This window comes from Gigantopelta aegis, chromosome 8, assembly GCF_016097555.1.
Source record: "Gigantopelta aegis isolate Gae_Host chromosome 8, Gae_host_genome, whole genome shotgun sequence".
Lineage (NCBI taxonomy): Eukaryota > Metazoa > Mollusca > Gastropoda > Neomphalida > Peltospiridae > Gigantopelta > Gigantopelta aegis.
In genome coordinates, this window is record NC_054706.1 from 62,268,647 (window position 1) to 62,284,286 (window position 15,640).

Sequence of the window (15,640 nt, forward strand, 5' to 3'; positions counted from 1 at the left end):
ACCTCCCCGGAACCAGTGGGTTTTTTTAATGGTCTGCATCAGTGTATACATGTCATAATAATATTTCTGTAGTACTATTCCTGAAACTTTTTAATACACTATAACTCCATTCCTGAAAGGGAAATGGAGAAAACTTGAGTGTTTTCTCTTTTATAGATACATTACCTGTCCTCAAACAAGTGCACCTCCCCCCCACGCAAGTGGTCTGGTCCGAACATCCCAACAGCCAATGGGATGGCCTAAATTCTTCTACTGCATACTGCTCTCTAGTTCCGGTCACATGACTGTAACTTCCTTCTTTTTCCCTGAGCGCATCGCACGGAGAACAGGAAGCGGGGAGGCCCGGGCGGGATGAATCTTGAGGACAGGTAATGTATCTATAAAAGAGAATACACTCAAGTTTTCTCCATTTCTATAGACATTACCTGTCCTCAAACAAGTGCAGCATTCAACAGATGGTGGTGGGTGCCGAGATCCGTAGATGCTTGTGATAACTCCCCAACCGGAAAGAGGCTGACTAGTGGAAGAATAAGGCCAACCTTGGTAAGCCCTCATCCTAGGGATGCCCGTCACAGACCAATGCAGGTGATGTTAGTAACAACAACCAGAATGGTGGCATCCGTCAGCAGTGGCAGGTACGGCTCCTAGAACACATGGACCAGGAGGCGGAAGCCACATCTCATGCTGGTTCTGACAGGGTGGGAAGACGTAGCCACCAGGGATGCAGGTGTTAGGTAACCCTCACGTATTGAAGTGTTATAGTTTTTCAATAACAAGCGACAACCTAATGAGGTGCATCCGTCAGAACATTGAACAAAACAAGACCCCCGAGTGTTTTCTGTCTAGTACACCAAGAGATCTGTTAGTTCAATAACGACAACCAATAACCACATGCAGTGCAGGGTAAAGGTTATCGAGACAAAAGTTCCGGCACCAGTACGTGAACTGTGCAAAAGAACAAAAGTCTAAGCAATCCTCATCTGTCTATTCGATGGACATCTCGGTATGCAGCCCAGAATCAGACAGACATCAACGGCGACGAGGACGGCTTGTATTCAACAGAGTCTGTGCAGCAACAACCGGACCCAGATGATGGAACCCCTCAACGTCTTCTGTGGAGACATCCCTCAGATAATAGTTGGCGAAGATGGAGTCCGTAGCCCAGAACCAACCAGTGATAATGTGCTGAATGGGTGTGTTGCAGTGCAGGGACATCGTGGCAGCCAAGGCACGGAGTTCATGCGGATTAGAAGCAGACGGAGCAGGTAAACCCTCCTTCTGATAGGCGGTCAGGATAGAAGACCGGATCCAGGTGGCCACCGTGTTCTTGGTAAGGTCCCTCAACCGACTCTGGTTACAGGAAAGGAAAAGTCTTTTGCGATGTTGTCGAAAAGATCTGGTCCTCTCGATGTACTGGTGCAGGGCTCTGACAGGGCACAACGCCAAGTCCTCAACGTCCGCCGGACCAACGATAGAGGAGAGGGCCTGCACAACATACGAACGAGGCGCTTGGTCTGGTAACTGATTCTTTGCAACAAAGTTCATGAGTAACCCCAAGTTGACTGCACGCCGATCTTGGTGAAAACGTACCAAGTCTACATCAAGAGCATGGAGTTCTGAGACACGGGCAGCCGTGGCAAAACCGAGTAAAAACACCGTCTTCCGCATCAAGTCTTGCAGGGAAGAGGATTCGATCGGCTCATAAGGTGCGGTCGATAACGCTCGTAACACCAGATTCAGGTCCCATCTTGGTGGCCGAAACCGGTGTACTTGATCATCAAGGCGAAACCCTTTGATCATCTTATGGATCTCAGGAATACCCGATAACTTCGTTCCAGTAGCGACATCACGAACAGTAGCGATGACCGAAACGTACCCAGCGATGGTAGACCCCTTTAATCGTAAAGTGGTCCGCAGATACAGCCAAAAAACCCAGCAAGACGAAGTATCTGGATCGTCTGAGGTTTGAGGTTTTGCCGGACACACCCTCGGTGAAAGCAAAGCCATCTGACGTTGTAAGCCACAGTAGTAGATGATCTGTGCCCTTTCAAAATGGCCGCCGTAGACTGTGAAGAAAAACCTTTCTTTCTCAAACTCTTGGCGATAAAGTCCACGCGTGCAGTTGGAACAACTGCGGACGTGGATGGTATAGTCTTGACGTGGGATGCAGCAACAGATGATCCCAGTCTGGCAGCGGTAAAGGATGTGGATCGACAAGACGTATTAGATCTGGATACCACATCCTGGATGGCCACATTGGAGCAATGAGTAACAGGCGACAATGGTACAGCTGAAACCTCTGAAGCACCCTTGGAAGGAGGATTCGTGGAGGAAAAGCGTACGCGTCCATCTGTTCCCAGCTGATGGCCAAGGCGTCGAGATCCAGAGCTTCGGGATCCAGCACCGGAGACACGTAAACCCTCAGCTGATGGTTGAATCGTGTGGCGAAGAGATCGATGTTTGGTGTCCAAAGTCTGTCGCACACCCATCGAAACGCTTCGGGATGGAGCATCCATTCCGTCGGCTGTGGAGACGACGGCCGAGACAGTGTGTCGACTAGTACATTGGAAACCCCTGGAATATGGCGAGCCCGAAGTTGCAACGGAATCTCGTCAACCAGCTTGTAGAGACGATAAGTCAACTGCAGCAGACTGCTGGAGTGGGTTCCGCCCTGACGGTTGATATAAGCCACCGCGGTAGTACTGTCTGTGGCTACCATGAGAGAGGCGCCTGACAGCATCTCTCGCCAATGAAAGATGACGTAACTGACAACATCTCCAACAGGTTGATGTGTAGATCGGCTTCATCTGGAAACCACAGCCACCAACAGGGACTGGACTGCAAGGCGACTGGTAACCGGATCAGCAAATCTGCGTTATTGTACTGAATGCATGGATTCAGAAACAAACTGGATACCGCGACCTCGAAGCATAAAATGTTGCGCCGACGTCAAAATTACTCTTGCAATGATACTTCATGAAACAGTAATAGAGTGATTCAGGAATCAAGACATCGGAAACAGCGACCCCGTGATACAGGCAAGAGCCAAGACAGCGTAGCAACTCGCTACGCTACATGCCCGATATACCTGGAAGTGAAGCAACGCAAAACAGCAACCGGCTAAAATCCACGGCCGTCACACCACCCGGTGCGAAACAGCAGCAGAGACCATCTAGACAGCATCGGTCACGAACTCTGGCGGTAACAACAGTAAACGTCAGTGAGTTGATAAGCCGCAATGAACCATAGGAAAACGGTGACGGTAAAACCCCCGTACCACGTGATGGCAACTGGATAACTTCCGGAACCAGCGGAAGTAGCGACTGTCTTGCATCGCCACCGGATATAGAGAACGATCTGCCGAATGTCGCTGAACCTTCCTCGAACAAGAGAATATCGGTGCACGGGATCTCAACACAAGTGACCGGACCAGTAGACTTTCTTCGTCACCAACCCGGAACGCTTGTAACGTCGACCCCTTCACGGCAAAGAGCCGTATGTAGACCACAGGTCTGCCAAGATTACCGGCTTGTGCTGAAAGTCAAGAATGGATCGCTTCAGGCAAGTCGGTTGACGATAGTGTGCAATCGTAGTGCACATCGACGTCACGGAAGATATAAGGTAGACCAACATCAAAGTCGACGGCTAGAACAAGGCATATCCTCTGGCATCCTGCACATGAGGAGTTATGGTCGCCATGTACAACATGTACGCTGAACTGAAGCCATCGACAGGACGTGCCAATCTGTAAGTTCTAGGAAGACGTCTGGTCCCGCCGGAAACAGCGTCATCCAAGGCCGGCGTCACACCGTTGAAGGATAGGTTGAAGACGGGATACGTTCGTTGTGACGAATGGGGAACGGCACAAACGAAGTCTACTCAAGTAAACCGACATCGGATCAGTCCTCAAACGGAAACCTTCTAGAATGGTGCGAGTGGACTGTGAAGTGACGAAAGCATATACACCGCAGCGAGACAAACAGTCACAGCCATGTGGGTCACTGCGTCCGGATCTTCTATAACGGAAGGTGCCGACGTATCATCTGGAAAATCGGTCAGTAACCTGGCACAGGCACTTCGATCCAATGTACTGGCTGCATCGGAAACACGGACCGTGGACGGTCCCGTCAGGAGCCGGTGTAACCCTGAACGCCGAATCAGCTGCCGACTGGTGTGGACGGTACGATGTACACGGACCGGCAGGAGCCGGTGGAACCCTGGACACTGCACCACTTCGATCGATCACGGGACGACGGTACCGAACGGTGAGCCGATGACGCAATTTTCCAATTCGTTACAGGGCTCCGTCTGCTTGCTGGAACAACGATACGCACGGGCCAGTTACTGGTAGCCGTGTAAACCGACGGGGGCCTGTGGCAGCCAACGATCGAATGCCGATATCTGCCGGTGGAACCTCCGTGGCGATCATCGAACCCGGACCCTTCTTGGCTGAAACCGGTGGATGGGCCAGCGGCGGTAGCATATCAGATATGACAGCCAGACAATCCCTCAGTGACAAGTGGTCCGCCGCATCCAGATCTTCCAGCACCGCATGAACCGATACATCATCAGAAAGTCACGTAGCACCCGTGAACAGGCCAGTCGCTCTGGTCATGGCCCGATGGAGATACCGGAGAACCGGACCGTGGGCGGTCCCGTGTGGATACCAAGGAACGGATGACCACATCGTCGTTGGATGTGGCAAGGACGGCAACATGTCGTAGACAGCCGCCAAGCAATCCCTCATAGTCATATGGTCCGTAGAGTCGGGCTCTTCAATGACAGATGCCGCAGGCGCTTCATCACCAAAGTCTCGTAGAACTCGAGCACAGGCCAATCGATGTACCGTAATGGAAGCCGCTGGTTAAACCGGACCGTGGATGGTCCCGTCTAGCCCTCGGAGGCCTTGGAAGCCACATCAACTGAAGGTTGGCGCTGACGATCTGTGGAACCCGTAGGGAGCCATACAGGTCATGTGGAACGGCTACGGTCCCGGCTCCGATGCGCCGAAGGGGACTTCCCCGCCGAAGATCGGTGAGCCTTGGAATCCGTGGAGCGTCTATCTGAATGAGCCGGCTTCTTAGAGGGCTGCGTAGAGACCGCAGGCCTGTCATCCGAAGTCTTAAGTAACGGTGGAGCTGAAGAAGCCGCACCCCCTGAAGAGGGGACTGGAACCGGACCTGACCCCGAACTCGCCGATTTAGGTAAGGTCGCCATTGACGCCATTGTTTCTTCCAGCATGGTCGGTAGAATTGAACGTAACTCTTCCGCCACGGAGTCAGCAATCGAAGGCGAAGATTCCACCTTCTTGGTCCTCGAAGATTCCACCTTCTTGGTCCTCGCTGACACCACCTTCAGGTAAGCCGCGAACTCGACATCAGACAAGCCCGCACAAAGGTCGCATCTAGAAGTGAGGCCACACGAACACGACAACCTGGGTCGCCGCCGGCTAACTTCTTGCAGCGTAACACGCTCGAACTAGTCGCCTGAACATTATCAGATATGATAATAGTAATTTTTCAATCTGTGAAAAGAAAGAAAAACCAACCATAACACAAATACAAAGCCGGTAAATAAAGACGCCATTTTGCAAATGGCGTCCGACACGACAACCGGCGATATAACAACATTTCATGTAATTAACACTTGGCAAGTCAAGCGAAATACGCGAAAGACATATGAAAGCTAACGAAAATTAAGGTGAAAAACATTTCACCCAAACACAAAGCCAGTCAACACAGACGCCATTTTGCAAATGGCGTCCGACACGACAACCGGCAATATAAACAACATTTCATGTAATTAAACGCTTGGAAGTCAAGTGAAATACGCGAAAAGAACATACGAAAGCTAATGAAAACGAAGGTGAAAAACATTTCACCCAAACACTAATACAAAACCAAAGGTCTTATAAAAGTTGACTCCAAACAGAGCCAAGCAAAAGGACGTCCAGACCCTTTAGCGAAGAGAAAAAGAAGGAAGTTACAGTCATGTGACCGGAACTAGAGAGCAGTATGCAGTAGAAGAATTTAGGCCATCCCATTGGCTGTTGGGATGTTCGGACCAGACCACTTGCGTGGGGGGGAGGTGCACTTGTTTGAGGACAGGTAATGTCTATAGAAAAGAAGTCTGACTACACTAATGAACCAAACAACATAAAATTAAAAGAAAACATTATTGGTTTATTGGTTCATTTTTGCAACATATGTCTCTACATGTACATGTACCAATTGCTAAATTAATAAATGCTTGATTTTCACTCGCCGTAGCATTTTGACGGCTGCGATTTTTCACTCGCCTAAGCGTTTTGAGGTGTGCGATTTTTCACTCGCCTTTGTTTTTCAAAAGGCAAGGACTGCTTGTTGTCATTGATGTGCCAAGTTCTGTTGTGTATGCTATATATCATGTTCAGGTCCTGTTGTGTGTGCTATGTCATGTTCAGCTTCTGTTGTGCGTGCTATGTTGTGCTAATGTTATGGTGTGTGTGTTGTGTTATGTTCACGTTCAACATTCTGTTGCTTAGCTTAGCTTAGTAACTGGTTTAACGTGTCCATAGTCCATATACCACTAGGTATAACACGCCTATCCCAGGTCCGGCCTCCGATTGGATCGAAGGTCTGACTCAGGACAGGGATATTCTGTTGCAAATATTTGTTAACTGTATAGTTAATCAAAGTCCATAGATCTTGCTATCGTTTATGTTGAGGCAACATTCACTTTATTCACCTTTTAACCGTACGTCTGATTACACTGTATTTTGTTACTGGACTTTATCCCGGATAACTTACAATGACGTTTGTATGTGCAATGTTGTTAATCCATAATGCCTACATTAGAGCAATCAATAAGATCTTCAAAGGCAGCTGAAAGGCGGAATTTGATCACCGTAACATAATTAAATACATGTACATCCAAAATCAGTGTGATTATGCTTGCACCTTGGTCGTATATGCCACATACAACATTATTATGAATTAAAATTTTATCTACAGATACAAATTACATGTTGGAAACTTTGTTTCAATTAAAAACATTTCAAATAGATATTTGTTTTTCAAGAAAATTCACTAAAGCATCTTTATTATCATAATTATGGTTCCCATAAAATAGCAAACCATACAAACATTAATGTTACTGCAATTCCTATTTATATATATAGACACTATTCTTGTATGTTGCCAAATGGTTCATTGCATGCAGTACCAAATGTTTTTCTTAAATAGACCGGGCTCTCACAATGACAAAAGTCATATTATTTTTAGGATTCAAGCACATAAAAATATGGATATAATGTATGTTCTATTGTACTTCGCATTTGTAATTTCTATCACAGACCGATAACAAAGAATACATATGTGTCGTATTTGGCACATACGACCTATGTCAGACATAATTATATAACAAACTGTATTTAAAAAGGGTGTATCTACTATACACGACCAGTCGTGTTCACATAATGGACAGCAAGCAAATCGGAGGAAAGTCATATGTGTCAGTTATGTCTAGTTTCGTGCAAACTGGTATCTGTGATTCACTTACGACCATTTAAATGCTTCTGTATAAGCGATGCAATTAGAGACATAGCTACAATTTTTTGTGACAATATGTAATCGGGGATGGCGATTCTGAATATGCAAAAAAGACGTTTTAGGTCGTATCTGCCACTCACGCGACGATATATTAGTTGGAAACGTTTCAGCAGGGTAGACAAATGCATCAATGGAAAAGTTATTCAGGTAACGAAATGACAATCAGTGACCAACAAAACGAAGGAAAGCCAGAAAGAAATGTTTTATTTAACGACGCACTCAACACATTTTATTTACGGTTATATGGCATCGGACCACACAAGATATTGAGAAAGGAAACCCGCTGTTCTTTAATATGTACCATCCCACAGACAGGGTAGTTACATACCACAGCCTTTGATATCCCAGTCGTGGTGCACTGACTGGAACGAGAAATATCTCAAGGGGCCCACCGATGGGGATCGATCCCAGACAGACCGTGCATTAAGTTAGTGCTTTACCATTGAGCTACGTCATGCTCCTGCTAAACGAATGAAAGCACATGTCAGACCTTCAGGTGTTGATATGTGTTGTATGACCCTCTATGCAGTTATACTGTGTTCATTTTTTATTTTTCAGTTTCATACTTGCATGAACCCATAAAAATAACTCCAGTTGATACTCAAATTTTTTAATACACTTAGCAATAAAACTTGTCCAACATTTTGCTGAAAGATTTCCAGCCATTTAAAAAAGAAGTTTTCTATAAATGAGAGATGCACACATTATTAAGTCAACTTACCTTCATTCTGTCCAAGACCATAGAGCAAACAGAGAGAGAACAGGGCAGAATAGTCATTCTCACTACACTCCAAGGCATTGAAGATGGCTTCCAGGTATGGTCTGTAACAACATTATAAACTTACAACTTTGTTCAAAATTAACACTTGTTACCCACAGCAATTGTGAAAGGTTTTTGCCTATAGCAATTTTAAACCAGTAACCTAAAATTCTTTCTTCAACCAAAGACAATCATTTCTATCAAGTGGCAAAAACAAATGCCATTAATAAAGGCCATGACCTATGACAAGTCATTCCGCAACTATTGTCAATGACTCCATTAAGTTTGAGCCCTGTGTTAATAAGACAAGTGTATAAATTTGTAGACAGCAAGTAACATACTGATGTAGTCACACAGAAAAGATCATTCATTTTAACCTGTACATCATTCTTAAGAACTGTGACAACAAATGCATTCATAAGCAATCTTAGGTTTTGAATAATAACAAGTATTGACAGACAGTGAATAAAACTCTAGATTTTATACAGTAATAGACCTTATGTCCTTATTTTAATGCCACACACAGGTATGAAATTCTAATTTCATTAATTAATATTTTATACAGAGAATATTTTATATCTGACTTGTTATCTAACGAGAAAGTTGTTTGTTGATTCTGGGCGCCACTGGATACCCCCAGCGTCATGCGATGTGAGAGTTTCTCTTCGTCAGTCGAGTTCTGATTGGGGCTCGATATGTCTGTATCACCAGAATAAATCTCACTGCTTGGGCTGAGGGCTCCTTCTACAAATAGATTTTTTTAAAAATGTTTTTCTTTATTTACAAATGTAGCTTTAAGTAGCAAACAATATTTCAATAATACATATAAGTGTATTACATAATTAAAGTTAAAAGTTTGTTTTGCTTAGCAACACCAATAGAGCATATTAATTAATTAATCATCCGCTATTGGATGTCAAACATTTGATAATTCTAACTCGTAGTCATCAGAGGAAACCCACTATATTTTTCTATTAGCAGTAAGGGATCTTTTATATGCACTTTCCCACAAACAGGAAAGAACGTACCATGGCCTTTGACCAGTTGTGCTGCACTGGTTGTAACAAGAAAAAAAACCAAATCGTCGAATGGCACCGAGGTGGTTCCATGTTGCGAAGCAAACACCTCGGGTGAGTGCTCAACCGAATAAGCTAAACCCCCGTCCCCATGACATAATTAACTGAACTTAATTAAAAAGTAAAGTTAAACCCAGACAAAAATATTTTGCCAAGTTGTAGCCAAATAACAGGAGAGGACATTACATGTTTTCATTTCCAGTAATGGCTATTTCAATGTTATAAAAAAATTATTGAAAATATTGCATTAAAATGGTTGTTTTGAACTAAAAGAAAAAAAGGACCATGAGTTTACTCCTTTGAATAGTGACCCAAGTTGATTAATTTTTGTTTGCTAATTAAAACAATATTAAAAAAAAAAAAAAAAAAAAAAAAATATATATATATATATATTTTTTTTTTTTTTTTTTTTTTCAAGTAATCTGTATAAATTAGTGAAGTATATTTCAGGTAATATGTATATTACCTGATTTTTCCAGCTAATATACATATTACCTGAGTGAAACAGGTAATATACATATTAGCTGAAAAAATCAGGTAATATACATATTACCTGATTATACAGATTAACTGTAACATATATATATAAATGTATATTAATAAATTTAGTAATCTGGGCCTGTTAACATAAAGCACTCGTAACACTTACATCAGACGTACGCCATACATAACGTGTGGCGTACACCATACATAACGTGTAGCGTACGTCTGACGTAAGTGTTAAGAGTGCTTTGTTACTGGGCCCAGTTTTGTGTGTCAAAAGTGAAAAAGATTATTTTATTTTTCTCAATTATCTCTTGAAATGACTTCAAAATAAATATAACATTTTTATTGTATTTTACAACTACTTCTTGTCTAGTTGTCAGATTTCTTTTAATATTTTACTCAGAACAAATCAAGAAAACTGTACCACTGACAACACTCTAACCACTAACATTACCTGTAGATGGGGATGATGGAGATGCGACTTCATCTCTCGAAAGATAGAATGTCGAATTCCCCTCGGTCGACACTCGCGCCACGTTTTCTTCCGTCATTTGACTGTAGCGGACTTTTGGACGGACACTTTCCAGCGACTTTTCCAGTGACTCGACTGGTGCCTGGAACTCCCTTAATACCTGTGAATAAATGAAGAGTTCATTTCCATAATGCAATATATCCATTTACTGCAGTTCCAATGTGTGCTGGGTTTATTTTGAAATAACAGATTTGCTAGGCTAAACTATCATGACTAATAATGATTTACTAATTCACATATCATTTGTAAATTAACAACAGCAAACATTTTTTGGAAGGAAATTAAACAAAATTGAAATCAGTTGGACTGTAGGAGATATATTTTTTTAATCTGGCAATTTGTCCAGAAAGTTATGTACATTTGTACTGGCTTTAAAATGGAATTTACACAGTTGTCAAATAACAATACAATATGATGATAATGTGTTCTTTATTACCCTCTTGGTGAAAATAGAGCAATGTTGTACAAATTTCGTATGTACCACCAGGTGCGTATTACAAACTGCATTTTGATTTGTCAACTTTCGTTTGGTCAGATACGTTTGGGAAGTTCACTCGTTTCGTAAAACTGATATCTAGCAAAAACTTGTATAGTATTCTATATGTATTTTATGTGGGAAAAAAAGAGAAGACAATATATTTCTTCACATGCTGTAATATAATAATTACAGTTACCGTAATATAAAAATACACCTACTAAACCCCAACCACACTCCACTCCAAACAAAAATATGTAAAGACAAAGATGAAAAGTACTAAAACAAACCAGTTTTGGCGAGTCGTGTTTTGCATCAGCCCGCGTAAGACTTATGTCACCCTGAAATATCACCTCAGCTAGCTGTTGAACCAGGCTGTGATTGTGGAAAATCAGAAACACCTGCCACAACACAAACACATGTGATAACACTGAGCTAAATTTAGAGTTAAAAACACACACACACAAAAAAAAACCCAGAAGGACAAGAAAAGAAATCTTTATTTAAGGACACCTCAGCACGTCTGCATCTATGACTTGTTGGTGTCTAACATATTATGGTTATTTTCATACACACAATTTAAATGTACAGTGAAACCCCTCTAAAACAGACATCTGTGGGACCAAGTAAAAAGTTTGGTTTTAAGGGGTAACTGGTTTAGAGAAGTTCTATTATATATGGATATTTAAAATCAGACCGTAAAAAACATCTGGTATTGAGGAACTTCCAACTGACCGAGGGTCCAGTTTTGAGTGGTTTCACTGTATATGTGACCCCAAAATTGTAAAAGCAACAAGTTATTCAATTAGTAATCAGTTACAGGTATGTAATTTGCTTGCTATTTTTTACATTTAATTTTGTTAAATTATATACTCTTCAAAAGAAGAAACGCAAAACCACATTGTCGTAACATTTGGAGAATTGATTTCATTATTGAATGGTGAGTCCGATAATTACCAAATGTTGCAGGATTGTTCACAATTCACTCTAGTCCATTGTGAGTAAGTGATAGGGCACACCACCAAGGTCAAGGTCATCTGGAGTCAATACCGGGTGTGGCCTCCGCGTGTGTTGACAACTGCCTGGCACCGCCTGCCCATTGAAGCAACCAGTGTATGGATGACGTCCCGGGGGATGGTGGCCCACTCGACCTGCAAGGCTGCTGCCAGCTCGGGCAGGGTCTGGGGCTGTGGTTGTCGCTGTCGGAGGCGTCGGTCCAACTCGTCCCATAGATGCTCAATTGGGTTCAAATCCAGTGATATCGATGGCCAAGGAAGGACATTAATGTTGTTGATCTGTAGGAAAGCCGTTGTGAGACGTGCTGTGTGAGGCCTGGCGTTGTCATGTTGGAACACTGCGTTGGCGTTGGCCATAACTGGAACGATGTGTGGCCGGAGGATCTGGTCAATGTAGCCCTGTGCATTCAGGTTGCCCTGCACGTGGACCAGGTCAGTTCTGCCAGTGTGTGAGATGGCTGCCCACACCATGACACTACCCCCGCCGAATCTGTCCACTTCCTGCACGCAGTTTGCTGCATAACGTTCACCACGACGCCTATACACGCGACATCTTCCATCATGACGTCGGAGCAGAAATCGGGACTCGTCACTGAACCACACCAGTCTCCATCGCAGTTGAGGCCATTGTCAATGAATCTGGCACCACTGCAGTCGGAGTCGACGGTGTTGTGGTGTTAAGATGACACCTCGAACTGGACGTCTGGCACGAATTCCTACCTCACGTAGGCGGTTCCGTACGGTCTGGTCGGATATCCTGCGCAAACCTGGTATTGCTGCGGCTGTGGAGGTGGCAGTAGTCAATCGTTCCCGAAGGTGGCGTACCCGGATGTAGCGGTCCTGCCCGGGGGTAGTGACCCGTGGTCGACCGGATCTAGGGAGGTCACGTGTTGATCCATGTTGCTGGTAACGGTCCCACAGTCTGGAGATGGTGCTTGGGGACACATGGAATGCCCTGGCAACGGCCGTTCTGGATTCGCCTGCGTCTAGTCGGCCGATGGCATTGTTTCTCTGCGGTTCACTGAGACGTGGCATGTCCTGGATTGTCAACTGTCGGCCAGATACAGAGGCCAGGCAAGCGAACACCCTGCACTTTTATACTGTCGGTGTTCATGTTGCACGTGCAGACAACGCACGTGCAGTGGTGACATGGTTTGCACGTGGCTGCGTTTTTGCGAATATTCACATTTTGGAACTTTATTGTACAGTAGCTGCGTTTTATCGAATGTAACCGTGGGAATGTGTTTGGGACATGCAATGACCTTATATTCACAAAGCATGAACCGGTAGGAAACATAAAATCGGAGTTATAACCCATTTGTACCCTTTTGCGTTTCTTTTTTTGAAGAGTATATTTTTCAAAGATAATCTGCAAAGACCAAAAACATTTTAATAATAACTTTTAAAAATACACGTGTGTGCAGAATGTACAAGACAAATACTAAAGTTTGAACAGAAAAGAAAAAGGCTGATACCTGAGATAACAAGAACAGGGCAACAACGGAGCTGACGTGTTTCCGATCATCCTGAAACAGAAGAAGAGAATTATAACACTTATGATCAGTGTTCAATCTAGGTCAACCAGCCAATCATTCCAAGTTTTAACTACAATCTGTAACAACCGATATACAAACAAAGAGCAAACCCCCAAAATACAAAACACACCGTGCCCATAGTTTATTTAAATAATGTTTTACCTCCTGTAACTCTTCTTCTAACCTACTTCTAAATGTTAAAATGAAGACAAATTATGATATCCCAAGACATGAGGGGGGGTATTCTTTTTATCATTCATTATCATTCTTTTCATTTACGACAATTATAAACAATGTCAGAAATGTGAGTTAAATGTCACTATATTTGTTATATTTGTAGCAGTAGACTCATTAACTAGTAGAACAACAGTAGCATGATGTCACTAATGATAAGTTTAGTGCTGAAACATACACAGTGACATAACAGCACCTAGGAGAATATTGCAGGAGATATCGCAAATTATAGTGCCAGCGATATCTCCTAAAAAAAGCCTTTAATGGATGATAAAAGGATTTAGCAGTAGGTGGTTCGTAATGTACATAAATTTCACCTATACTTTTACTTTCATTTTTAAGTGAACATTTTCTACTGCCAGTATTCATCCAGTATTTCTATTTTAGACAATAGCAACCACTCAGACTACACATATTGAGCACTAGAGTGTAAGAATTTTAGCAACTTTCTTCTTTCCATCACTATCGTCAGCAAATATTGACTGCATCCAAAAACCCTCATACATTGCATTAGGAAGTTATCTGTGTTACTGGCAGTCAGTTCCACAGTGACAACATTCAATCCCAAAATACATCTGTGTATTTTATACCATACAAGTTAATTAAATTTGGTCTCAAACACCATGTGTTCCCTTATGTTTTTTCTATCAGTATCGTAAGAACAAGAAGTTTTGTTTTGTTTAACGACACCACTGGAGCACATTGATTAATTAATCATCGGCTATTGGATGTCAAACATTTGGTAGTTCTGACTCATAGTCTTCAGTGGAAACCTGATACATTTTTTCTAATGCAGCAAGGGATCTTTTATATGCACTTTCCCACAGACAGGAAAACACATACCACAGCCTTTGTCCAGTTGTAGTAGCCCAGTGATACAGCGCTCACTCGATGCACGGTCGGTGTGGGATCGATCCCTGTCGGTGGGCCCATTGGGCTATTTCTCGTTCCAGCCAGTGCACCACGACTGGTATATCAAAGGCCATGGTATGTACTACCCTATCTGTGGGATGGTGCATATAAAAGATCCCTTGTTGCTAATCGAAAAGAGTAGCCCATGAAGAGCCAACAGCAGGTTTCCTCTCTCATTATCTGTGTGATCCTTCACCATATAACCGTAAATAAAATGTGTTGAATGCATCATTAAATAAAACATTTCTTTTCTTTTTTTTTGTCCAGTTGTGGTGCACTGGTTCGAACAAGAAAAAACCCAATCAGCTGAATGGATCCACCGAGATGTTTCTATCCTGCGATGCAAGCACCTCAAGTGAGCACTCAACTGATATCGGTATCTTAAGAAACAACAGAGAGACGCAGCATCTGCTCACCTCGACATCGGACATGCGTTTCCTCTTGGTGAGTGAGTATACGTAGAGCGGGATCAGCAGGCGGTTCAGCAGCTGGTCGGTGAGGACCTCGTTGAGACCGTCCAGGCTGATACTGAAGATGTCGTTCAGGTAGTGCAGGTGATCCAGGTGCTCAGCAACCAGGTCAGCCAGCAGGTCGCGACTCCGGTGACTGGAATATAATATATGAAACAGTGTATTTAGAATAATTATATAATACAATGTATTCAGAATAATTATATAATACATGTACAATGTATTCAGAATAATTATATAATACAATGTATTCAGAATAATTATATAATACAATGTATTCAGGTAAATGTACATGATCCAGGTGTTATTTTCAAAACACTTTTCTTTGTATGTCAAACCAAACTGAAATTTACAAAAAACATTTTTGTAGAAGAAGAGCTAGCTCTGGCACTCACCAAATTCGCCAATTGAGAATTTCAAAAAAAATTGGCAAATTTTATTTTAATTTGGCGAATAAATTGCATGTAATAAATGTCATTTTATTAGAAAATAACTGGGTTTTTGCAATTTTTAAAGTTTAAAATGTTGATTTGGCGAAATGTTCTGATCACCCAG

General features: G+C 42.9%; 1 protein-coding gene across 1 annotated transcript in view; it reads right to left on the minus strand.

Moving 5' to 3' along the window:
* Nucleotides 1-15,640, minus strand: part of LOC121378764 (protein CLEC16A-like) — a 68,488-nt gene that overhangs the window by 38,567 nt on the left and 14,281 nt on the right. The window contains exons 8-13 of the mRNA XM_041507066.1: nucleotides 15,032-15,221; nucleotides 13,410-13,460; nucleotides 11,209-11,319; nucleotides 10,366-10,543; nucleotides 8,934-9,093; nucleotides 8,311-8,411 (exon numbers count right to left, since the gene is read on the minus strand). Coding sequence (XP_041363000.1) covers nucleotides 8,311-8,411; nucleotides 8,934-9,093; nucleotides 10,366-10,543; nucleotides 11,209-11,319; nucleotides 13,410-13,460; nucleotides 15,032-15,221 — 791 coding nt within the window. The remainder of the gene's footprint in view (nucleotides 1-8,310; nucleotides 8,412-8,933; nucleotides 9,094-10,365; nucleotides 10,544-11,208; nucleotides 11,320-13,409; nucleotides 13,461-15,031; nucleotides 15,222-15,640) is intronic.